The 26,630-nt window shown below is 40.5% G+C and overlaps 2 protein-coding genes across 2 annotated transcripts in view; one reads left to right on the top strand and one right to left on the bottom strand.

Moving 5' to 3' along the window:
* PACRG (parkin coregulated) overlaps positions 1-5,114 on the bottom strand; it is a 464,395-nt gene extending 459,281 nt beyond the window's left edge. Inside the window, exon 1 of the mRNA XM_065401832.1 lies at positions 4,968-5,114. Coding sequence (XP_065257904.1) covers positions 4,968-5,114 — 147 coding nt within the window. The remainder of the gene's footprint in view (positions 1-4,967) is intronic.
* An 844-nt stretch (positions 5,115-5,958) lies between these two features.
* Positions 5,959-26,630, top strand: part of PRKN (parkin RBR E3 ubiquitin protein ligase) — a 1,248,251-nt gene continuing 1,227,579 nt past the window's right edge. The window contains exon 1 of the mRNA XM_065400948.1: positions 5,959-6,055. Within this exon, the coding sequence (XP_065257020.1) occupies positions 6,049-6,055 (7 nt within the window). The 5' untranslated portion in view covers positions 5,959-6,048. The remainder of the gene's footprint in view (positions 6,056-26,630) is intronic.

Raw genomic sequence — 26,630 nt, 5'->3', positions numbered from 1 at the left:
GTGACAGTGGATTTACTTGTTTGCAGACTAGGAAGACGGTACTGCATTTTTTCACATTCTGTTAACCTTCCAAATGTTATTGTCATAACCATAATAAAAACCATAACAGCTAGAATCCTAATTGTTTAAAAATAACTTAAATTCACTTAAAGTGTGAAAGTTTAGGTATCCATACTCACCAGCCAAAGCTTTCCACTTGTCATGAATTGAGTAAATTTTTTCAAGCCCTGTTAAAACTTCTGAATTTCTAGACTAAATCAAGTATTCTTTTATATACTATTGCTTATACAAAGATATGCAAATATCTGTGTGAACTGAATATATCTGGAGAGGAGGAAAGATCTTAAAAAATTAATCCTTAAACTCACTGAAGTGGTTATATAGTTTGTTCTCCACATCTCTAGAATTAAAAAAGCTGTAAAATAAACCCCTTTCTTTTTTGTTTTGCATTCTCTCCACCAAGGTCAAATTCACCTTGCCTTGATTAATATAAAAAAGGTGTTTTAAAAGTCTTTGCAGATATATTTCAGCATCTCCAGAATTTGGAGAAATTTTGTGGAAAGTAATGGTGAATTATAAGTTATTAATGATCAATATGATGAAGAAAGTGTTACATAATAGGTAAACAAATGTATGTTGAGTCACAGAAGATTTTAGATGATAAAGCTGCAGCATGAAGACCAAATTAAAAAGAAATTATCTGGTTTCCACAGCCCATATGTCTGCTGAAGGCCGAAAGAATGTCATTTCTTGGGGCTTGCCTGGGGTTTGTTGTTTTGAAAACAGGAGAGAGCTGTTATTTAAAACATTCCTGATACATTAGATGCAATCTACCCAAGATATGAACTGTATAATAGAAAACAATACCTGAAAATAAGATAACAACAATGGTAGGAAGTTTACAAGTTAATTTACCAACATTGGGAGAACAGCAAGTAGTAAGATTAGAAATTCCCTACACTCTCTCCAGTGTGTCAGTATTTTTCTACTATCAAGAGCCCCGATCAACAAAGGTACTTAGGGGCCTAAGCCCCAGACTGGGTGCTTAAATCCCATTTTTTGTCTCCAGTGAGATTCATAAAACTTACACCAAACACTGTAGGCACTTAAACTCACTCGGTACCTAACTTGTCATGGAAAAAGTTCCCTCCGTGCCTAAGTTTCTGCCTCTGAGTGTGACATTGCTGCTTTACTCTAGGTGTCCAGTTGCCTATCTCCCTTCTAGCCCCAGAAGAATCCAAAAACTGGGGGGGAGGCTAGGTGGAAGAACATCTGAAGCCACCTACCAGATTGGGTCTCATTCAAAATTTGCACAGAGGTCTACCACCTTTAGGAGAGTGCTCTAACCAGTGAGCTCTGGGAAATTCTGATGGCAGGCTCCCTTAGTCTCTCCTGTTGAAGCTGTTCCACCATGGATAAATAACAAAAGAGTGATCGGAGCAGAGGGACTGGAACCTGAATCTCCCAACTCCCAGCTTTCTCTCATTCAGTGACTATTCAAGTATTTATCCACGGGGGAAAAGTCATAGGACCAACGAGAGAGAAAGAATAACTCGTAGCCTGGTAGGTAGGGCACCCATGTGGGAGACCCCAGGTGCAGTTCCCCTTCTCCAATCACTCTTTAATTATTTATCTACAGTGGAAAAGCTACCACAGGAGAAATTGAGGGACCCCCACACCAGAAGATCCCATAGCCCAGTGGTTTGAGCACATTCCAAAAAGAGACAAGATCCCTGTTTAAATCCTTTCTCCCCTTCCAGCAGAGGGGGGGACTTAAATATGGGGCTCTACATCCCAGATGAGTGCTCTAACCACTAGACTAACAGTTATACAATGAGCACCACCTCCTCTGGCTGTCTTGTGTGGAGCAAGGCAAACACCTCACTCATTCCTGCAAAAAATAGCTTAGACACCTAAGCCTCCTGACTCCAGGAGATGGGCTCCCATGCCTACCATGCTGGTTTTTGTGGATCACATCTTAGGTACCTATCTCTCCCCATTCATTGTATAGAGAGCCTAAACGCTAACCTCAGGCTTTGTGAATCACAGTGTTCGTTGTTCCTGTAATTTTCTGAGCACGTAAAAATTAGGTGCTGCAACGTTCAGCATTGCAATGCCTAAGTCCTTTTGTGGACCTGACCCAAGGCGCTCAGAACTTTATATAATATTCTAGCAGAGGTATATAGAGAGAAAATTGTCTCGTGAACTCATGTCTGTGCATTTGCAGCCAATAATTGCCCAACAATTTGAAGGATGGAAATGCCACTAAACTTATTCACAGGACTCAAGAAGAGAAAATAGGATTCACAAAAGATCTATGGCCTGTCTAAATCAAAGGACGGAAACTGTCTAATGTTCATCTTATGGAGAATGTGGGATGAATGTGAGTGCAGATAAAAATACCAGTCAAAGTCATAGACTGATTTAAATGAAAATCCTGAACAAAATTGGGAACAAATTTGAAATGAGCATCAAAGACCAGCTGGTCTTGGGGAAAATGTAAAAACGAGGTTTTGGACATGAGGGCCTGTAGCTTACTAGCACATACTGTAGATGTGAGAACTATTAGAAAAACATAATTATGATCTAGGAAATACACACTTATGGGTTCTAAATGGAGGACTCATGAACCCCAGAATTAGAGATAAATGTTCTATGCCAGTTGGGGTTCCAAGCTTTCAGATGTGGTAGAGCATATATTCTAGTTCTGAGTTCTTCAGAGTGGTGATTATACAGTTCTTTGTGTTTTTACAGAGCCCAAATCCTGACTGGAGACTTTGTGAATTAAAAGCCATAATAATAATAGTTAACAAACAGTTCTCTATATACTGATCACTAAAATCAGATTCAAATTCAAGTTTGTTGATGGTTCATATGAACATAAGAATGGCCATACTGGATCAGACCAAAGGTTCATCTTACCCAGTATCCTGTCTTTCGACAGTGGCCAATGCCAGGTGCCCCAGAGAGAATGAAGAGAACAGGTAATCATCAAGTGATCCATCTCGTCGCCCATTCCCAGCTTCTGGCAAACAGAGGCTAGGGACACCAACCCTGCTCATCCTGGCTAATAGCTATTGATGGACCTATCCTCCATGAATTTATCTAGTTCTTTTTTGAACCCTGTTATAGTCTTGGCCTTCACAACATCCTCTGGCAAGGAGTTCCACAGGTTGACTGTGCGCTGTGTGAAAAAAATACTTCCTTTTGTTTGTTTTAAACCTTCTGCCTATTAATTTCATTTGGTGATCCCTAGTTTTTGTGTTATGAGAAGGAGTAAATAACACTTCCTTATTTATTTTCGCCACACCAGTCATGATTTTATAGACCTCAATCATATCCCGCTTTAGTCGTCTCTTTTCCAAGCTGAAAAGTCCCAGTCTTATTAATCTCTCCACATATGGCAGCCGTTCCATATCCCTAATCATTTTTGTTCATATGCTTGTTTTATGTTATAGCCCTGTTTTTTATATTTCATGTTTTGTGTCTTTAAGGCCTAATTTAGGCAAAGATTTATGCATGTGTTTAACTTTATGCCCTATGAATAATCTTATTGAAGTTAATTTGATTATGCATATGCATAAAGTTAAGCACCTGGGTATGACTGATTTGGCTGCTAACATTAAATAATAAACGTTTTTTTATTATTACATGATATTAAGTCAGTGCTGGGAGGGGCTTTGCTCATAATTATTGTTGTTTGTTAGTCCAACTGAGACCTCTAGAAGGGGAAAATGTTATTTCTCAGATATATTCTACAGAGTACAATGCTTCTCAATATATTTAAGGTAGACTTGTTTGTTTGTTTTTCTTCTAAATTTTGATATATATAATGAATTCCAGAGGCTGGGTGAGATCAGTTTCTAGGGGTTTTTTCATGCATTTTGCAATTATTATTGGGAACGTATATGCAATTAAAAAGAGAGAAAGAGAAAGTCTGTTGCCAACACCTTGAACTGTACCCAAAAGCAAACAAAAAGCCAATCCAGAGCTTTGAGCACAGATGTTGTGTGCTCATAACAGCACATCCCACTTAGAAATTGAGCAGCATTACCAGAAGCTTTGAGGTTTATTTATTAAATTTAATGGACGCAATCAGTTACAACAATTACTGTAGGAAAGGTTTACTACAGACACAGGGTGTGATATTGCAATCTTTACTCATGGCAGAAGTCCCACACACTTTAATAGAACTACTTCTGTAAAGACTGTTAGTTAAAGTAAAGGTTGATGGATCAACCCCTATTTGTGATCCTCATGCTAAAGGGCTAGCCACTAGAAAATAAATGTTTATTTCCAAGGTAATATTTTCTAATACTGTGTGAAAGGTTTTTGATGATTATTTTTGGAAGTTCTTTTAAAAATGCTGTATTTTTCATGTGATATTCAACCGTTTTCTCCTACCTCTTTGTATGGGTTTTCCTTTAACTAAAATATATACTTAGAATAATAATTAATAGTAATATGTTGCATTTCTATAGTATCTCTGAGCTGAGGATTTAAGGACCATCTCCTTTGCAAAGAAAAATTTTCACCATATGATGTGACATTTATGTCATAATTTCACCATACAGTGACACAAGGTGAAGACTTTTTGACACAGTGTCATGCCATGACATGATAACATTTTAATGAAGTACAACATAATTTTGTTTGGACATAACTTCATAATAGGTTGGAATTTGATTCAATATGATTTGATTATGCAAAACAATATAACAACATACACGGCTACATAAACCTGGCACATTTTAACCTGAGGTATCACAATATCCTGAGAGACCACCCATTACCTCAAGATGACATTTCCTCAAGGTCTGAAAGCTATTTCCATGACCAATTAATCTCAGTTAAAATCATGCCAACCCTGCATACTTTCTGGCAGGCACCGACCCCACCCCCGAACCTGCTTCATGGGCACATGAGACTAAACAAATTAAAAACCTCTTTACTGGCAGCAAACATACCACAGTGTTTCTCATCATGGCTTTAACAGTGAATCCATCGGTGACCTGCTGCTTGGTTCTCCTCAGCTGCCCCAGTGGCTGCTGTTGTTGTGGGGGTCTCTCTCCAGTGAGTTTCGGGGGGCTCGAACCATCTTTCTCTGCCACCATGTCCCCAGGCACCTTTGTGGGGGACAGGAATTAAATATATAGGCTAAAAGAATAAATTGGGAAAAAAATAAATCCTCCTCACCGTCCTGCTGTCCTTCCTCACCCCCTGCTGCCCTTCCTCTTCCTCCTCACCCCTGCCCCTGCCCCCCTTCCTCACCCCCTGCTGTCCTTCCTCTTCCTCCTCACCCCTGCCCCCCTTCCTCACCCCTGCCCCCCTTCCTCCTCACCCCTGCCCCCCTTCCTCACCCCCTGCTGTCCTTCCTCTTCCTCCTCACCCCCTGCCCCTGCTGTCCTTCCTCACCCCCTGCTGCCCTTCCTCTTCCTCCTCACCCCTGCCCCCCTTCCTCACCCCCTGCTGTCCTTCCTCTTCCTCCTCACCCCTGCCCCTGCTGTCCTTCCTCACCCCCTGCTGCCCTTCCTCTTCCTCCTCACCCCCTGCCCCTGCCGCCCTTCCTCACCCGCTGCTGCCCTTCTTCTTCCTCACCCCCTGCCCCTGCTGCCCTTCCTCACCCCCTCCTGTTGCCTATGGAGGTTCCTGTGTGGGGTCTGGCTGGGAGGGCGGGACACTGCCTCACTATGTCGCTAACACCAACACGCTTCCAGGGACGCCTCACGGTTGCTAGGCAACGTGTCAACAACCTGCCCGGCTTCTGTTTGCGGTCACGTGAGAAGGGGGGGGTGAAATTGCGCCGATCACGTGGAACAGCCCCTGCGAGAGCAGGAAAGAGCGCACGAACGAGAGAACTACGCTACCCAGAGTACTAAGCGATCGGCAGGCACGCTCCAATTGTGCGCATGCGCACTATGACTCAGCAGTCCCGCCGGCTCGCCCCGCAGTTGCGTGTTCAGTCAGAGTGCTGAAGGCGAATTTGAGCTGCGAGCGCGGACGGGACGGGTGCGTGCGCGCGCTCCCTCCCCTCCCCCCACCGTGGCCATGATAGGTGAGTGAGTGAGACCCGGATGCAGCGTCCCCCCCTCCAGTTTACCCCCCCCCCCCAGCCTCTGGGCCCTGCTCTGCCGGCGCAGGAGTGAGCAGATAAGTGTCTCTCCCCCACCTGGGCCCCCGGACCCGCTCCCACCACGCACACGCTGGCTCGTGGCCGCCTGCTTTCAGGCCTGCCCGGCACTAGCTTGTTCGTCATCAGTGGTGTGGTTCTTCGCCCCCGCCACGAGGCCAGTCCCGACAACACCGAGTGACCACCTGCCCAGCCATCGACATAGACAATACCGTGTGCTCCCCCACGCACCCCTCTCCAGAGCATACCCACCCAATATACCCACCCCACACACAGTACACATCCCCTCCACACAACACACCCATCCCGTATGCACATCCCAGCATAATACACCCACCCCGTAGGCACGCTCCCACACCATACACACACAGTACACGCATACTGTATGCACCCAGAGTACATACACCCCCCCCCCCCATGCAGTATGTGCACACACCCACGAACGGTACACACAGTACATACGCATGAACACACTTTGTGAATTGAGATCTTGCAAGTCTGGATTCCTTATTTAGCCAGCACCATCAATGTGGATGGTGCTTTACAGGCAAATGATAGTACAAGGGTCTGGACTCTCTGCTCCTTTGCAGAGTTAGCTACACTTGTGCAAAGCAAGTGTAAAACCCTACCAGAAGAGTATGGGAGGTTTTTACACCCACTTTGCACTGGCATCTGTTACCACAAAAAGAGTGAGGTATTAAAAACTTATTGTTTTTCCCTTTGACCCTCCAGAAAACACTTGCCTATTTCAATGAAGTGCATCCCTTTTGTCCTTTCACCATGTGGTCTGCATATAAATCTTGATGTATGCAGTAGGTCCCAGGATATTAGAGAGACAATGTGGGTGAAGTAATATCTTTTATTGGAGCTTTGTGTAAGCTCAAAAGCTTCTCTCACCAACAGAAGTTGGTCTAATAAAAGATATTACCTGACCCATCTTGTCTCTATAAATCTTGATGGCTGCTGTGAATAAGACATGGTTCATCTTGATCTTTCTTCACTGCCTTCATGCTGGTTGTGAGCTGCTGTCTTGTGCAGTCCTGCTGTGCTATTATCCCTTCAGGCACCAGGAGTGGAGTGGAGCAATCAACCCACATTCTGGCCTCACAGACAGTGGCCAGGGGGAAGTGGGCAGGAGGGCACTGGGTAAGATGACCAGGGTAGTCCCAAAGTTGGTAACATGTACCCCTTTGATAGTATTACAACACATAACAGTCCAAGTAGCCAAAATTTCCCTCTAGTATTGGGAAGAAGAGGCAATTAATCCCCAATACCCCCATTCCCTCATTGTGGGCCCCACAAATCACAAGAGCCACCATGTGTTCCCCTCAAAAACTAAATTTTCCTTTTTACATGCTCCCCCTCTTTCACTTTCGTTTTTGTTATTTGGTTAATTACAGATGAAACAAAAAGAGCATAAAATTGAGGTGCTAGATAAAGTTATTTATGCTTAAAGGAATTTTTCCTATCCCCCTGATTTTAAACACCTTTTTTTCTGCCTCTCACATTGGGTGTTTGTCTCCTATCTGAGACCTAATCAAGATTAAATGTATGCAATTTTATGGTTGATGTATAGATGAGACATTCATCCTCTAAAAGTTTTGTAACTGAATTTCTTTGGAAATTGCTGCATAATCTCCATTATTTTACAGTTAGAAATTCTCTTTCCTTTCTCATTAATGTATGGCTTTCCAAAATGTTAGTGCGCTGTTATTGTCTTTAAACCATCTAAAGGCAAAAGAAAGTTAAGTGTAATTTTGCAACTGTAATTTTTTTTAATCTATGTGAATATTATATGCAACATTTACTGCAGTCTGTGCCTAATTGCATATATCTGTTTCTTTTTTTTCTAATGCAGTAGAGAGCATTTATGAGACAACTTGATTTAATGAAAAAAGTGTTTTCATATCCAAATATTTATATATCTTGATGAATTCTGCAGAGTTCAGATTACGTTATGTGCTTACAGAACTGCAGTTCTTGTTCTTTTTAAAAATTTCTTTAGCAAGTTAATGTAATACAGTTTAAAAAGGCATATGTGACTTAAAATTTTGAAGGTAAGAAAGGCTTGAGTGTCATTTGCTTCTGATTGTGTAGCCAGTAGATCTTGCTCGAAGACCATGACTAGAGACCATGAACTGAGCCCTAGACTTCCTGTTACGAATAAATCTGCACAAGTCTTTGATTTTGTTTGCATATGACCTAATGCAAATTACCTAGTTGACCTGAGTTTGTAGGAAATGACCTACTAAGACAAAAACTCTTAGTTTTAAACTGATCAACTTTAAACGGATCATTTATAAACTGATCAAGAAAGTCTCAAAGCAATTGTCAGATGCTAAATATATATGTGTGTATTTTAAACATATAATGTTTTTTTCAAACCTGACAAAAATACAGGAATCATATATTCTTACAGTATAGTGTTCTTGTGGATGATTTAGTTAGGAATAGTAATGACTACAGATCCAGAAATTTGATCTGTGTGGTTGGTCCTTGCACTCCTATAGAGAGCCCCACTGACTTCAGTGAAAGTTTGTGTGGGCATAAGAGTGTGGCCCACCTGAATCAGATTGCAAGTCTATGGGACCATGCACAGTATATAAAGTTAAGCATGTATCAAAGTGCTGGCAGCAACGAGGCTGTATTTGTCTTTTCACTGTAGCAAATAGTGAATGTGTAAAAATTTTTAAAATATATTTTGATTAGTGGCAAATTATTGATACTACAATATATTAATTACGTAGAGCCTTGAGTGATTTATGTGTTGGCAAAATTTTTTTATTTGAGACAAAAAGTAGAAAAAAACAAAATCCAAAATGTTAGAGGTATATAGAACAATGCCATTCTGTATCACATCCAAGGTCCATCTACTTCAGTATCCTGTTTCTGACCGTAGCCTCTAGATCAGAGGTCTCAAGCATGTGGCCTGCGGAGTTATTTGCTGCAGCTCGCCAAGCTCCCAGTGCCCTCCGGAGTTATTTCCTGCTACTGCCAAGCTTCCCTTACCCGCCGCTCCCCCCCACACCCCCCAGCACGCCACGTCCCCACTCCTCTGCCTATCTCCAGGTGCTTCCCGCCGCCAAACAGCTGAGAGAGGGGAGGAGCAGGGAGCCACGCTTAGGGGAAGAGGCGGGGCAGGGGCAGGGATTTGGGGAAGGGGTTGGAAGAGGCGGGGCAGGGCCTCATGGAAGGGGTGGGACCGGGGTTGCGGCTTTTGTACCTTTATATGAAAAGGTGTCAGTGATGCGGCCCTTTGGCCAATGTACTAGTCCTTATGTGGCCCTCGTGGTGATTTGAGTTTGAGATACCTGCTCTAGATGCTTCAAGGGAAGGGTAAGAACCCTACAGTAGACAGATGAGGGATAATCTGCTCGCAAAGGTCTCATCCTGGTTTCTAATAGTTAAGATTGGTTTAAAACCTGAAGCATAAAGTTGACTGTCCCTTCCAAAATTTGTTGTAATTAATTATTATAACTGGATATTCCTGATATTCATATAAATATCCAATCTCTTTTAGAATCTTATAAAGTTCTAGGCCTCAATGACTTATTGTGGAAAGGAGTTCCACAGTTAATTACATATTGTGTGTAAAAGTATTTCCTTTTATCAATTTTTAATTTCCCACCTTTTAGCTTAATTGAATGCTCCCTTGTTTGTGTGTTATGAGACAGGGAGAACAGAAGTTCCAATCTACCTTTTATATACCATTTGTTATTTTATCATGTACTTCTTATGGTCTACTTTCTATAGTAAACAATCCTAAACTTTTCAGTCTCTCTTCATATGAGAGTTTTTCCAGACCCTTGATTATGCTCAGTGCTCTCCCCTATAGTTTTGCAATATCCTTTGTGAGCTGTGTTGGTAGTGCATGCAGTATTCCAGATAAGGCAGTGCCACTGAGTGAAGTAAAAGCATTATAATGTTCTTCGTATTATTCACCATCTCATTCCATATGCATTCTAAGACTTCTTTGCTTTTTTGACTGCAGCTGCACAATGTGGATGGGTTTTCATTGGACTGTCTACAGTGACACTGCAGTCCCGTTCTTCAGCTGATACAGTTAATTTAGAACCTGTAAGGTGTATGAGTAAGGTAGTTAATTAAAAATCCTATGTGTATCAAGTAACTTTTCAGAAATAACAGCAGCAGTTTGGTTGGAAATGAGTTACCATGTAGCCCAAGACTTTAATGCTGACATTTAATTTGAATTGTATTAAAAAGCATAACTTGATATGTGTTCATTATTTCAGTAGAGAGGTTACTCTCCTAAGCCTTCAAAATATGGAAATATATTTATTTTTATTTGTGTGACATCTTTATTTGGAACATCATACCAACAAATTAATTATGTAAGCTGTCAATGGACTTCTGATAGACTATCCATGGAGAGACTGATAGACTAAGGGTATGTCTACACCCAGCCGCTAGTTCGGCGGCTGGGAATCGAAGTTCTGGGTTCGACTTATCGCGTCTTGTCTGGACACGATAAGTCGAACCAGGAAGTGATCGCCGTCGACTGCGGTACTCCAGCTAGACGAGAGGAGTACCGCGGCGTCGACGGGGGAACCGCGGCGTCGACGGGGGAGCCTGCCTGCCGCGTGTGGACCGAGGTAAGTTCGAACTAAGGTACTTCGAACTTCAGCTACGTTATTCACGTAGCTGAAGTTGCGTACCTTAGTTCGAATTGGGGGGTAAGTGTAGACCAAGCCTAACAGGGTTTTGTCCTACAAGCTTTACTGTTATGGATCTTCATTGAAGTCACAAGTGTTTCCTGAATTCTAAGCCTAAGATACATCTTTGAAAGTATTCAGCAAGATAAATACCAAAGACAATATTTGTTGCTTAAGCTCTTGAAGGAACTGTGTGTCTCCTGATGTTTTCCCCTTTTAAGTGAAGTTGCAATACTCTGACTCCAGAATTGCCCATTTCATTTATTAATAGTTTTTAAAACTTTGTAGCCTATTTATATATAATTTCAGTTTGCTGATTGGCTATGCAGTTAATGATTTCAGTAAAGTATTTAAAAGGGCAAAGAATTTAAGCATTTACAGATATTTAGAGAATGGGTCATTTGATTTGGTATTTCCCATTTAATCAAAAGAATATGTATGTACAGTCATTGATGGGTGCAAAACAGGACTCTTCTCATGAATTACTGACTGCGGATGAGGACAGAGTTTGTTTTCCTCTTTTCATATTTGCAAAAAATAACAAGCACCTGAACTGAGTTTCAATTCAAATTTTTCAACTTCAGGGATCAGTATTTTATTTTGTTGTCATTGGTCCAGAGCCAGAACTTAGAACTGCACATGAAAGCATTTGTATTGGCTTTCAATTCCCAAAATGCTTCTCTACTTTGTATGTCATAAGGCATGAGTTTTCAGGTCAGGCCATAGTTAAAAAGTCAGGTCATTCTTATTACCTGTTCCCTTCCCACCCTTCACCCTCCCGCAAGCTGTATCTGTTCTACATATACCGTAATTTGCAAATTCAAGTTTTCTGTGTGGCTTGTTAGTATGTTACATGTCAAATGTTTAAAAGTAGCAGTGTGAGTAATTACTGTCTTAGTTTTATTAAGAGTTTTGAATCCTACTCATTTTAATGTAGATGTTAGAAAGAAAAGCACCTATTTCCTTCCTATTAAACCGACAAGCAACTCTAAAAGCATGCGGCACACTTGTTCTAATGTATTTCTTAGGGAATCACAGGAAAGCACAATGTTAGAGAAATACTACCTTAGAATACTGCATAACCAGAAATCTGTAGTCCACATATGTTAATCCTGCTGTGGAGGGAAGACTTATCAGATCCATTTTCAAAAAATGATAATTGTAAGTAATAAATGTAGAATGTAATTACATATTTTAAGTTGCACTGTTTATCTCTCAGTATATCCAGTCTATTTCCAGTACTGTCTGCCAGGCACTTTTCAAAAACACCCAGTTAACTTTTGGAAAGTAATCTATAGGAAACAAACTAACTGGATTCTGGAAAGAGTTAGATACTGTAACATAAATCTATTTGGCTTACTTAATAAAGGGAATCATGATGCTCTTTCCATCAGTTAAAATGTTCTAAAACAAGGCTTAGTTTGTCAAAAGTACAGTATGTGTATATAATAAAGAGAATAACAAAACCAGACATCATTTCTATTCAGTTATAATTTTCAGTGTAATAAATTTTTTGTATATAGAACCAGATTCTCAGCTATTGTAGATTGTCATAGATCTATTGAAGTCAATGGAGCCACACACGTTTACACCAGCTGTGGATCTGGCCCTTCTACAGCAGTGTAGCCTAGTGAATGCAGTGCTGGACTGGGACCCAGGAGAGCTGGGTTTTATTCCCAGCTCTGTCTGGCCTTCTGGATGACCTTGGGCAAGTTACTTCCCTGTTTCCCTATCTGTAAAATGGGCATGATGATACTGACTTCCTTGGTAAAGCGCTTTGAGATCTACTAATGAAAGACACTTATTATGATAGTTATTACTATTATTATCAGTCATCTAGCAATCACCAGGCATTTTATAAACATCAACTAAAACTAGCAACACCCATCAGATCTACTCCAACTGTAATTTGTGAACAAGAGTCTGATGTTCAAGTACTTAAGAATTGTTGAAAAGCACAGCTAATTCGGTATGGAAATTGTCTTTGTTTCCCACCTAAATGTCATTATTATTCAGGTCTGTCTGTCAAAAAATGGGAAAACCAAATCAAGACTGAAACAATCGATTTGTTTCGAAAATTTGTAAAAGCTACTGAAGAACTGGAAACACTTAACATTAGTAGAGTAGAATGTGTGAAGAAATTTGTATGCCCAATAATATCTCCATATGAACCTATTTGCTTTAGTAAATGTCTCTCCCTTTTGGAATCTTGCTCAAAGGAACACATGGACTTGGCTGCACTGAGGAAAAGGGTAGAAAAGACCATCTAACAGCATCAGTCACAAAGCAGATAGATTCATGTGTACACCAATGGTTCGGCAGACAAATCTTTCAAGAATGGTGGTTGTAGCATCTTCATCCAGTGGTGTAATGGAGAGAGTACAAGAAAGAACGCTAGTTCAGGATATGTATGAGCTATACAGCCAAACTGAAAGCTATTCTTACTGCACTGCAAGACATGAACAGAAACAGAGGTGGATGTTGTGATGTTTATTGACTTGCAGGCACTGATCCTCAATTCCTTTTGAAGAAACCGGAATGCTAACAATGGTGCGGTTCATAAGGAGGCTCTGAGGATCAGAAAGTGAGTCAATCAATTGACTTTTCAATTGACTCCATCACACGTTTGGGTATAAGGTAGTGAGGTAGCTGATGACCTGGCCAAACCTGGAAGATTGGAAACAGGTTGAAATGACAATCATTAAGGATATTGATGTTCTATCAAGGGAAATATTAACTGAAATAAATGGTTAGAAGATGAAATATCCTCTTATTGATATCTAAGCATCTCATAAAATAACATGCACTATTGTAAGACTGCATACAGGACACAATGTAGGAATGAAAATCAATAGAGATGGTACTAAGATACATCCACTCTGCAGGATGTGTCGGGAGCAGACTTTTAACATCAGCCCACACATTTGAATGTGATATGGTAAGGAAAGTGAGGCTTTTCAGATTGCATATCTTGGGTGAAGCCCTTACAAATGACCCTGTTCATTCCCAAACTTCCTGGCCTAATATGTTTATTGTACAATATAACAACAGCAACACTCATATTAAGTAGCTGAACATAAATAATGTCTGGCCCAAGGTCATACAGAGAAAATCAATGATAAGAGCATGTATAGAACCCTAGAATTTTAGAGCCTAGTCCTCTGCACTAGACTGTACTGCCTTCTCCTCAATCTACAGTACACTCTTCATTCAGTGTACTAAAAAGATTGGTCAGTAACTTAATTGTTAAAAGTAAGGGAATGAGGCGAGGTTTAGAAGTATAATCCAATGGAGAAAAGTTTTGGGAAAAGTAGTTTAGAAGAGCAGAACTGTTCATGAATTAAATAAATAAGATTCATGTTAGTCTTTTAGCTAAGATAAAGTTTGGTGTCAGTTTAACCCTCCCCCCCCCCCCCACTGGGCCTGAGCCCCGAACCCACCCAACCTCACCGGCCGCCGCCAATTCCGAGAGCGAGCCGGGGAGACCTCACCCACCTACAAGGGGGAAGGGACCTTACCCCCTGAGCCCCAACCCCACCGGCCAGTTCCAATGCCGAGAATGAGCCAGGGAGACTTCACCCACCCGCAAGGGGGAAGGGACCTTTAAACCCCCTCCTATGGGACCTTACCCCCGGAGCCCCGAACCCACCCAACCTTACTGGCCACCGCCAACTCAGTGAGTGAGCCGGGGAGACCTCGCCCACCCGCAAGGGGGAAGGGACCCATATCTCCCCCCCCCCGAGCCCTGAACCAGCCCAACCCCACCGACCACCGCCGATAACGAGAGTGAGCCGATGGGACCTCGCCCACCCGCAAGGGGAAAGGGGCCTATATACCCCCCCCCGATGGGCCTTATCCCTTGAGCCCTGAACCCACCCAACCTCACCGGCCACCGCCAATGCCAAGAGTGAGCTGGGGAGACCTCGCCCACCCGCAAGGGGGAAGGGACCTATTAACCCCCCCCCGCTGGGCCTTTTTCCCTGAACCCCGAACCTACCCAACCTAACTGAATCCCACCACGTGAGGGTCGCCCCATCACCATTACCCAGCCCACCTACTTGTACCCATGACTATTTGTACCCCCTATGTGGATGATTGACCCTCACCGCTTACCAACTGTGTCTTGATCTCGCCCACCGCTTACCCCCCCATTGGAGACATCACAGTCTGTATGTATTATGTGTGCTGCCAACCCCGACATAACAACATCCCCCCCATACTCTGTATGTTCCCCCAATGATCGACAACTGACTCTTCAAATCTTTTGTACCGTTTATTTTTAAATATTCTCTAATAAAAATTTAAATCTGATGTGCTCTCTATAATGGAGACTATACTTGCAGTGGAATCGGTGATCTAATACTGTATGCCTTCAGCTTCTGACTTATCTTCAATGGAAAGTGAATCCTGACACATTTTCATCAGTGTGGTCTTCATCATGAATAAACACAGTAAGCTTAAATCTAGCTTCACATACATGGACATTCACCGCAGTGGGTCTTGAACAATCTGATGCTGCACATAGCTATTCCTAAATATTAGAAGATTTTCAAAGTACACCAACTTTACTGAGATTAGTGTCATTCTATACACACATTTATTTATAAGGAAACAAGCAAAACACTTTGCATTCAGGCTATCAACTTTTCAAGTTTTAGCTTGATATAATTTAAATCACTGGGATATTAAAGCATGAACATTGAGCTTTATAATGGAAATGCAAACTCTACTTACTAATTATTATTATTCATGATAGTAAGGAGTGTTTGCATTTCCATTGTAAAGCCAAAGTTTCACTAGATAAATAATTTATAGTACAAGTCAAAACTTTCACTTACCATATCTGTACCATGCATTTGGTGAGTTAATATTTGAGGTGATCTGAAGTTTTGCAGGAAAATAGTGTTTAATGATTTTTTGCAAAGAAGTTCTATCTAATGGTGGTTCCTGGTGACTACGGAAGTTAGGTACCAAACTTGCTGTGCTTTTCAAAATCCCAGTAGGCACATACCTACATGGGTAGGCACCTAAATACCTTTGAAATCTGTCCCTGCATGGCTGTTATTAGATAAGTTTAATTGGCTCAATAGTAAAAGTTTTGGCCTCAGAATCCTAATTTTCAAGGCCTGCTTTTTTAAAGAGTGTTTTTTTTAGTAGCTCTTGAAGTTCCCAGTAGCTTAGCTTACTGTAAAACCATATACTTGTTAAAGTATTCTTAAAAACACTATAGTCTCAGGGTAGTACTGTACATATTATATTTCATGATATGTAAATCCCTTTCTGGCTCCAAAATTTCAACTGACACATAAAGTTCTTACTTCATAATGTTCCATATTCATGAAGGGAGAATTTATGCAGAATATTTACTATAATATGTTAGTTTTTTTATAATTGATCAATGAAAATGGTTTCTTACCTGCTGTTTCTTTAGCCTGTAATTGTGGCCCACTGCTTATTTAGCATTTTAATTTGCATCTAATGAGGACATATTTAAGGGTGTTTGTTTGTTTGTTTTTTGTTTTGTTTTGTTTTTGTTTAAATCTGAGCAATTTCTCTGTTTGTTGACAAGCTTCCTGACATCAAACATTAAATACTTGGTTATGTCTCTCTCCCAATTGATTCATGCTTGACGTTAATAGACTCAATTCCTATATTCTAATATACTATAGTTTTCCAGCCTTGATCAATGAAAGCATATAATAATATTAATAATGTCAACAAGATATGTTATATTATCCTCTGCAATATTCCTATTTCCTATTATTTTGGCCATAAATTCAAATTTTGAGTAAATATTGATGGAATGTGGTCTGTAGCAGTGCTAGGGTCAGTGTGGGTGGAGAGGCATCACTAGACAGATGCTGTAAATTATACTTAAACCTCTGCCCATATTTTAATTTATTATTGACTGTACGCATTCTTTGCTCTTATAAGTTTCATGTATCATTAAAGGACCACACCTAGAATTTTAAAAAGGGAAACCATAGTTAGGTTATAGGTAGATGAGTACTTTCAGTAGCCTAACACAAAATGTACAATTCACTAGTAACTTTGCCTTTTTGGCATCCACTTAAGAACATTTTTATAGTTGAGTCGGATTCTTGAAGGCTTTACAATGTGTCTAGATCTAGGATATTTACCTCATGTTTCAGTAACTCCCTTTAAAAATAGTTTTTCAACTAGACTAATATTCATTTCCTTTAAGCTAAAGCAAACCAAAGCATAACATTCCTTGATATAACATGTTGAGTAAATTAGAACTGCCTCAGAGCCAGGGTGTAAATAGATTTTAGGTGGCTGAGTAAAACCACTTGAGTTAATTATGCAGAGAGAATACTAGTTTAAGTAAGTGACAGCAGTGTAGCAAGACAGGAGACCTGGGTTTTGTAGCAGATTCAGAATGATGGGTCAGGGTAGGCTGACACCATGACATAAATTATATAATTCATGTTTGCATAACTTGTTGCCTTGCATGGCAAGAAATATAAAATCCTATTTTATCATATCCACGTTATCCAACAAACTACTTATATAGTTCAAATATGATTTGTATGAGTGCAGTCTTATTCACATTTTATTCTTCTGAAAATGTGAATTGTGAGGAGTGTAGGAATTTTGGGGAGTTGTTCAGACTTTCGGTTGAGGAGCTTGTATTCACCTCAGTGGTTCTGGAGCGGGGGTGGGCAAACTACGGCCCACAGGCTGCATCCGGCTCACCAGCCGTTTTAATCTGGTGCTCGAGCTCCTGCTGGGGAGTGGGGTCTGGAGCTTGCCCCACTCCAGGGGAGCAGGGTTGTGGGCCGCTCCATGCGGCTCCCGGATGCAGTGGCATGGCTCCCCTCCGGCTCCTAGGTGTAGGGGCAGCCAGGGGGCTCCGCTCTGCATACTGCCCCTGCAGCTCCCATTGGCCAGGAACCACAGCCAATGGGAGCTGCAGGGGTGGTGCCTGTGGATGGGGCAGCATGCAGAGCCTGCTGGCTGTGCTTCTGCATAGAAGCCAAGGAAGGGACATGCAGCTGCTTCCGGGAGCCGCTTGAGATAAGCGCCGCCCGGAGCCTACATCCCCTGCCCCAGCCCTGATTCCCCTCCCACCCTCCAAACCCCTTGATCCCAGCCTGGAGCACCATCCTGCACCCCAAACCCCTCAGCCCCACCCCAGAGCCCACACCCCTAGCCGGAGCCTGCACCCCTTCTCACATCCCGACTCCCTGCCCCAGCCCTGATACCCCTCCTGCCCTCCGAACTCCTCGGTCCCAGCCCGGAGCCCCCTCCTACACCCCAAACTCCTCATCCCCAGGCCCACCCCAGAGCCCGCACCTCCAGCCGGAGCCTTCCCCCCCCCCCGCACCCCATTCCCCTGCCCCAGCCCGGAGACCCCTTCTCCATCCTGATCTCATTTCTGGCCCCACCCAGAGCCTGCACTCCCAACCAGAGCCCTCACCCCCTCCCACACCCCAACCCCAATTTTGTGAGCATTCATGGCCCACCATACAATTTCTATTCCCAGATGTGGCCCTCGGGCCAAAAAGTTTGCCCATCCCTGTTCTGGAGCCTACATTGATTATTAAAAGAAATGATCAATACATAAATTGACTTTCCTTCAAAAATAGAGTATCTGTGTTTGTTCACCTGTTATGTGAAGACTACAGGGACATTTCTTTGGAGCACTACTAGAGGGGCCACAGAGTTGAGTCAGTTATCTGTCTTAGAGTTCCTCAGGTCCTGAACCCTGACATGTGGAGAACAAACATCCTAACCAGACAGGTTTCCAGTTTTATGCATTTTATTAACTAAATAACTATGCAAAAAGCATTAGATAAAATACATTTAGCAAGTCAAATGAAAGGAAATGGGATAATATAGCAAATCAAATTAGTTAACAGGTTGATCAGGTAAACCAACAATACTTTACAAGCTTTAGCTAGTAATTTGGCAAGCAGTTTGTTTTAGTGGTCAGTTCCAAAAGTAATAGGACATTCTCAGTTTCAGTGGCAATTGATATATTTATATGTCTACTGAATTGATAATATAGGGAAGTTCAGATCACTCCCAGTTTGAAGCTCATGTTGAGACTACATCTCTGATAATTAAGGCAGCCTAACTAAATTATAGGTGGGTAGGTGTCTCTTCCCCTCTACACAGGGTTACATTCAACATTCTAGTACAATTGGAGGTGACCCAGCTGCAAAATTTCCAGCATTTAAGTCTATCTGGCTGCAGAGCACACAATGTTTTGCAAATACATCTTTATTATACATAAATCTTGAACTATATAAAGGATTAATTGGTAATATATATGTTGGAAGAGTTTGTAAGAAAGGTTTTAAATTTATCACAGTCAGAAGGCTTCCCTTTAAGACTCATAGGAACTTATAGTTTATGATGTTATATTGGAGCAATAGTGTATCTAGTTCAGTATCTTTCCTCCAGCAGAGATCTATGACTAATACTTCAAAAGAAGGTGACACCAGTCTCCTCCACTGGAAAGGGGGAAAAAGTATCTGGCCAATTATGTAATGCTTTTACAGGGTGAAAAGTATTCCCTCCTGACCATTCCAAGGATTAGCTGACCTGTAAAGCATGAGATTTTATATCTTGCATATTACTTTATTGTTCTGTGAATTCCATCAAGTTTGCAACAAATTTCTGAGAACTGCCAAAATTGCTGACTTATTACAAATACAGAGGGGCTGGAGAGTGATAAAAATAGACTGTTATTTGGATGTGAATGAATGTACTGTTCTATAAAGGGGATTTCTAAAATCAGTGATATTCCATACCTGAATTGTAGGAGTATAATTTTGATTGTTCTTATGTCTTTTAAAAGACCAAAACTCTTGTAAACATTTTATTTATGTATTTTGGTATGAAAAAAATACCTCATACTGTTAGGGTTTTTTCAGATTTAGGGCTAAATTCTGTCTTTGGAAGTGTGTGCTTAAGTTTCCATATTTTCAATGGCAGCTGTGCATGTCCAACCAAGACAATATTAGACAATAGTTACTATACTGTATTTCTTATCCCTTTTTCCATGTGCTAAGTGGGATTAGAGATCCATCCTCTAACGATTATTTATATAAATAAGTGGTATAATTTTAGATTTGTGAGTTTAAACCTAGATTCTGTGCTCAAAAAATTACAGGTGGCTGATAATTCTCATAATGCACATGGAGTAATATATATATATATATATATATATATATATATATATATATATATATATATATATATATATATACACCTCATTGGGAGGCTAAGGCCAAGGACTGGTGCATGTTTTGAAGGCAGCTCATCTCCCAATCTGTCATATATCAGGAACTGTCTCCCTGATGTTACCCAAATAGTGTAACGATGACATGCTGAAATATCTTTTTGTTGTTGCTTGTTTTCAAGCCAATATTGCCTTTCAGTTTAATGCCTTTGCTGTTGTGTATCACTGTGGGTGTTTCATTTGAACAGTGGGGTTTTCAAGTGAGGTACATGAGTCAACAGTTCCCAGTAATGTGTGTTTTGCTTCATCTAATAAGTAATCAGAGAAGTGCTAAAGTGGTTACTTAGATCCCAGTTCTTGAAGATATGCTATCATAACATTTAATGTATTTAAACTGATAGTATACAATTATCTAAAGTCTTTTATATATCTGACAGTTCGAGGAGCTCCTGTATTTCCTGCATACCTCTCTGATTTCTTTTGGTGACGGTGGTTTTTAATTTTTGTTGGTTTGTTTGTTTGTTCCTTTGATTGTTGTTGATCCAGTTGTAAGTAGATAAAATCTAGTGCTTGATGCAATTATATATATGTTTATCTTGTGTTTGGAAAATACGTTGATTCTATGAAAGTTTTGTATCTGAAGAATCTTGTTTGTTACATTTTACTAAAGTAAATCTTAATGTTATATTATGGCATATGGAAAATATGCAGAAAAGTTCTTGTATCTTACAAAGCATATAGAGGGTTGGGTTATTTTGTGGATATGGTAGGTCTTTCCATCTTTTTAGTACTGCCCTCTATACACAATACTAACGCAGATATCAGAATTCCTTTTATCAGTAGGTCAGAAAAAGAGGGAATAATTAATGTTTCAAATTTTGAATACTCAGACTTCTTGAAACCAATGGTTAAATAATGTCAGGTAAATAGAATCATAGAAGTGTAGGGCTGGAAGGGCCTTGAGAAGTCTCGCCTGCTGTGCTGAGGCACAACCAAGTAAACGTAGATGATCTCTGAGAGGTTTTTCTCAACTCTTGTTCTTAAAAACCTCCAGTTATAGGGATTCCACAACCTCCCTTGGAAGCCTATTCCAGTACATAACTATCGGTATATTTAGAAAGATTTTTCCTAATATGTAACCTAAATTTCCTTTGCTACTGCTTAAGCAGAGTACTTTGTGTACTATCTTTAATGGACATGGGGAAAAAAAGATCACTGTCTTCTTTTTAACAGCCCTTAATATATTTGAATGGTGTTATCAGGTCCTTCCTCGGTCTTCTTTTCTCATGACTAAACATGCCCAGTTTTTTTAACCTGCCCTCATAGCTCAAGTTTTCTAAACCTTTTATCATGTTTGTTGCTCTCTTCTGGAGTCTCTTTAACTTATCCACATCTTTCATAGAGTCATAGAACTGGAAGGGACCTCGAGAGGTCATCTAGTCCAGTCCCCTGCACTCATGGCAGGACTAATTATCTAGACCATTCCTGACAGGTGTTTGTCTAACCTGCTCTTAAAAAGCTCCAATGATGGAGATTTTCCTCGAGTGTGGCACTCAGAATTGGACACAGTACTCCAGCTGAGGTCTCACTGGTGCTCACAGGACAGTTACCTCCTGTGTCTTACATAAGAAACTCCTGTTAATAAACCGCAGAATAGTATTAGCCTTTTTTGCAACTGTATCACATTGTTGACCCATTTTCAATTTGTGATCTGTTATGACCCCCAGATCTTTATTAGAAGTACCTTCACCTAGCTAATTATTCCCCATTTTGTAGTTGTACACTTGCTTTTTCTTTCCTAAGTGAAATACTTTACATTTATGTTTATTTAATTCCATCTTGTTGATTTCAGACCAATTATCCAATTTACTAAGGTTGTTTTGAATTTTAATCCTGTCCTCCAAAGTGCTTGCCACCTCTCCCAGCTTGGTGTCCTCTGCAGATTTGATAAGCATACTCTCCATTCCATTATCCAAGACATTGATGAAAATATTAAATAGTTCCAGACCCAGGACTGACCCCTTCGGGGCCCCACTAGATGTGCCTTCCCATTTTGACAGCGAGCCATTGATAACTGCTCTTTGAGTATGATCTTTCAACCAATTTTTGCACCTATCTTATGGTAACTTTATCTAGGCCACATTTCCCTAATTTGCTAATGAGAATGTAATGTGGGACTGTGTCAAAAGCATTACTAAAATCAAGTTGTATCACATCTACTGCTCCTCCCATCCACTAGGCCAGTAACCCTGTCAAAGAGGGAAATAAGGTTGGTTTGGCATGATTTGTTCTTGATAAATCCAGGCTGGCTATTCCTTATAACCCTGTTATCATCTAGATGCTCACAAATTGATTGTTTAAAAATTTGTTCCAATATCTTTCCAGGTATTTAAGTTAGGCTGACTAGTCTATAATTCCCTGTGTCCTCTGTGTTCCCCTTTTTTGAAGATAGGTATTATGTTTGCCATTCTTCAGTCTTCTGGGACCTTATCTTTTCTCCATGAATTCTCAATGGTAATTGCTAACTGTTCCAAGATTGCTTCAACTAGATCCTGAAGTACCCCAGGATGAATTTCATCAGCTCCTGCTGACTACTTAGCTTACCTAAATATTCTTTAACTTGTTCTTACCCTATTTTGGCTTTCATTCTTTTTTCTCTTTGTAGTTAATGTTAATTATGCTAAGTATCTGGTCACGATTAACCTTTTTAGCGAAGACTGAGGCAAAATAGGCATTAAACATCCCAGCCTTCTTGATGTTATCAGTTATTAGCTCTCTTTCCTCTCTAAGTAGAGGACCTACACTTTCCTTTCTTTCTCTTGCTTCTTATTTGAAGTAGCCCTTTGTGTCCCTTCCTACGTGCTTGTTTTGTGCCTTTACTTTTCTGATTTTGTCCCTACATGCTTGTGCTATTCTTTTGTACTCCTCCTTAGTAATTCATCCATGTTTCCACTTTTTATTTTCATTATTTTATTTTATTAAAGAACTCCTGATGGAGCCATACTGGTCTCTTACTGTTCTTGTTATCTTTCTTTGCATTGGGATAGTTTGATGTTGTGCCTTTAATATTGTCTTCTTGAGAAACTGACAGCTCTCTGGACCTCCTTTATTCCTTAGGTTTTCTTCCCATGGGACGTCACATACTAGTTCTCCAAGTTTGTTAGAGTCTGCTTTTTTAAAGTCCATTGTCTTTATTCTGCTGCTCTCATTCCTTCCTTTCCTTAGAATCATAAAATCTATGATCTCATGACCGCTTTCACCCAAATGGCCTTCCACCTTCAGATTTGCTACCAGTTCCTCCCTGTTGGTCAGAATAAAATCTAAAATGGCTGTCTTTTTGAAACAAAAAGTTATCCCCAATGTATTCCAAGAATTTACTGGAAATATTGTGTTTTGCCATATTACTTTTCCAACAGCTGCCTCGATAGTTAAAGTCCCCCATTACTACTAGGTCTTGTGTTTCATATATTTCTGTTATTTGTTGTAGAAATATCTCATCCGCCTCCTCCTCCTGATTTGGTGGTCTATAACAGACGCCCTACGATGACATCACCCTTATTTGTCCCCCTTTTATCTTTATCCAGAGACTTTCAACTGGTCTGCCTCTCACCTCCTTCTGGACCTCAGAACAAGTGTACAGTATATATTCTTGATGTATAATGCAACACCTTCTTCCTTGCAGTTTCCCATGTTTGGATCTTTCAGAGAAGGCCTTTAAAAACAAACAAACAAGCAAACAAACAAAAAAACCTCCCCTGAAGTTCTCTCTCCTCTGTGTAGACATTAAAGATCCCCTGACACACCAGAATATGGATTTGCTCTACTACCCTCTGCCAAAATCTCTTTTTCTTCTACTGTTACATAGCATATTCTGTACCAGTTGACTGCTACAGGGATATGGTGGGGGGGAGGGTGTACACACATAAATATAAGAGCTGATTCTGTATGGGGATGAGTCTCTTCTAGGGGGCGCTGAACACTTTCAGCTCCCACTGACATTAGGCTCACGCTCATAGTTTGTAAAATATTTTAGGAACCTTTGATATAAAAGGCACTATATACATATACGATTATATTATATTTAAAATTCTAATTGACTTGCTTTCCAATTAGCAAACAAATAAAAATACACAAAAAGATTGGAAGTTCTTGATATAATAAATATGAAAGTACAACTTCCTTATCAAGGTGTTTAATCCTGCCTACGCATGAGACATGATTCCAAATTCCGTTTATTGACAGTTATATTAGAAAAGTTTATATTTAAACTGATAAGCCATATAAGGAACAACCAGGTATTTAAGTACCTCCCCGATGCTGCAGAATAGACAGCAGCAAATGCTAAGTGGCTCTTGCTGAAGTAATTTGCATTTTTTAAAATGTATTTAAGCCCCAAGACATTATTGTATACTATTTTGATAATGTATTCATTAAGGGTTAGCCCTCTTAATTAGAAACAGAAGTTATCCACATTTTTTGGAATAAATTGATTGAAGTAGCAGACAGTCTCCTGAGACCTTCTCAATTGTATAAGTGGTTAGGCCACAAAATCAAAGAATTATACTGTGAGTGATGAAGCTTTTCCAAGTTCTTCTATTTAGTGGAAACCCAGGGGACAGTAAACCATTAGTGGAAACTTTGTCAGATAGATTGATGTATTATTATTATTTATTATTTGTATTACCAAAGTGCCTAGGAGCCCCAGGCATGGACCAGGACCTCTTTGCACTTTACATTCTACAAACACAGAATAACAAAAACAAAAGACAGTCCCATAACACTTATCCCCATTCCATTATTTCAACCCTGTCTCTCAGGCAAAATACTAGAGAGTGTGGACAGCCAGCAGATCTGGGCTTTGTTGAACGGAAGAAGGAAAGTTGATTCCAGAGTTGAGAATACCTCAGCAAGTATACTCTGCCCTAAGTGGCTTCCCATTTGAACCCAAAGTCTGTGAGCTCAAGTGTCTCTGATGATAATATCTTGTAAGATTTCACATCCTTTATATTTACACTCCAAAGTTCTTTAATTGTTTATCAACTGTCCCTGTGACATTGCGCTTATGGTGTGAAGAAAAAAATAAATCCTATTATTATCTCCTGCCATTTTAAGATGATCAGAATGTTCTGCCTCTCTTTATACCATTAGATTTGAAATTCTATGAGTGTTTTCTTGTGTTTGGTGGTAAAGGCAAAATTTGTCCTCTAAACTCTGAACCCAAACCTTCCACTGCAAGGGCATGTAATCCTGAAGTGAGTGTATAAAGGAAAGGTACAGTAACTCCTCGCTTAACGTTGTAGTTATGTTCCTGAAAAATGCGACTTTAAACGAAAAGATGTTAAGCGAATCCAATTTCCCCATACGAATTAATGTAAATAGGGGGGGTTAGGTTCCAGGGATTTTTTTCACCAGACAAAAAACTATATATCATATAGATATACACACAGTATACGTTTTAAACAAACAATTTAATACTGTTCACAACTATGATGATTGTGAAGCTTGGTTGAGGTGGTGAAGTTAGAGGGTGGAAGAGGGAAGGATATTTCCCAGGGAATGCCTTGCTGCTAAATGATGAACTAGCACTCGGCTGAGCACTCAAGGGTTTAAACATTGTTGTTAATGTAGCCTCTCACACAAGGCAGCACGAACACAAGGGAGGGGAGACAGCATAGCAGACAGAGACAGACACACACCTTGTGTGTAGGAGAGAGAGAGAGATGCACACTGCCCCTTTAAGTAAGCTGACCCACTCTTAAGTGCATTGTCTTTTTAAGTGGATCAGGAAGTTGAGACAGCAGCTGCTGCCTCAAGCTCTCTATGTTGCTCTCCGTCCGTGTCCCCTCCCTGCTCTATATGAAGAAGGGGTAAGCGGGGTGCAGAGAGGAGGGGGACACCCTGACATTAGCCCCTCCCTTCCCCCCTGCACAGCAAGCAGGAGTCTCTGGGATTGATAGCCTGCAATTGATAGCCTGCTGGGAGCATTGCACAACTTTAAACGAGCATGTTTCCTAATTGATCAGCAACGTAACAACAAAACAGCGTTAACCGGGGCGACTTTAAGTGAGGAGTTACTGTAGTCAATTTAATGGTTAAGAGTTTAAGAAGCTTGTAAAGATTTATGAAGATACTAACTAAAGGAAGTGCTTTTCATTCCATGGCAGCTTGAAGGTGATAGTATATTAATGGAGAAGAAATGAAAGAATGGGGTTATCTAGAGAGTAGATTCCAACAAAAATATTTTATTTGTGCTGCACTGCACATGAAGGTGGAATGAGCAATGTATTTACACTGTGCCAAATCCTGAGGTCCTTACTCACTTTTATCCCGTCCTTACAAAGTCCCATTAAAGTCTATAAAAAGTTCTTACAATATAGCAATCTAAAAGAGAAAATAACCATAGTCTTACATATTAAACTTACTTTTGATAACTGAGGTGAGCTTTGTGGTAAACTCATTCACATGGTCAAACAAGTATTTGATATGAAAAAACTTTGAGGCTGTCAGGCGTCAAGGGTACATTTGCCTTTTTTCCCCATTGCTTTTTCAATAGCACATGTGTTGTTTTTCTTTATGAGACTATCCTCCCACCATTAGTTTGGTTCCTCCAGTCTTT

The sequence above is a fragment of the Emys orbicularis genome, chromosome 3, assembly GCF_028017835.1.
Source record: "Emys orbicularis isolate rEmyOrb1 chromosome 3, rEmyOrb1.hap1, whole genome shotgun sequence".
Taxonomy (NCBI): domain Eukaryota; kingdom Metazoa; phylum Chordata; order Testudines; family Emydidae; genus Emys; species Emys orbicularis.
This window is presented reverse-complemented; position numbering and strand designations above follow the sequence as displayed.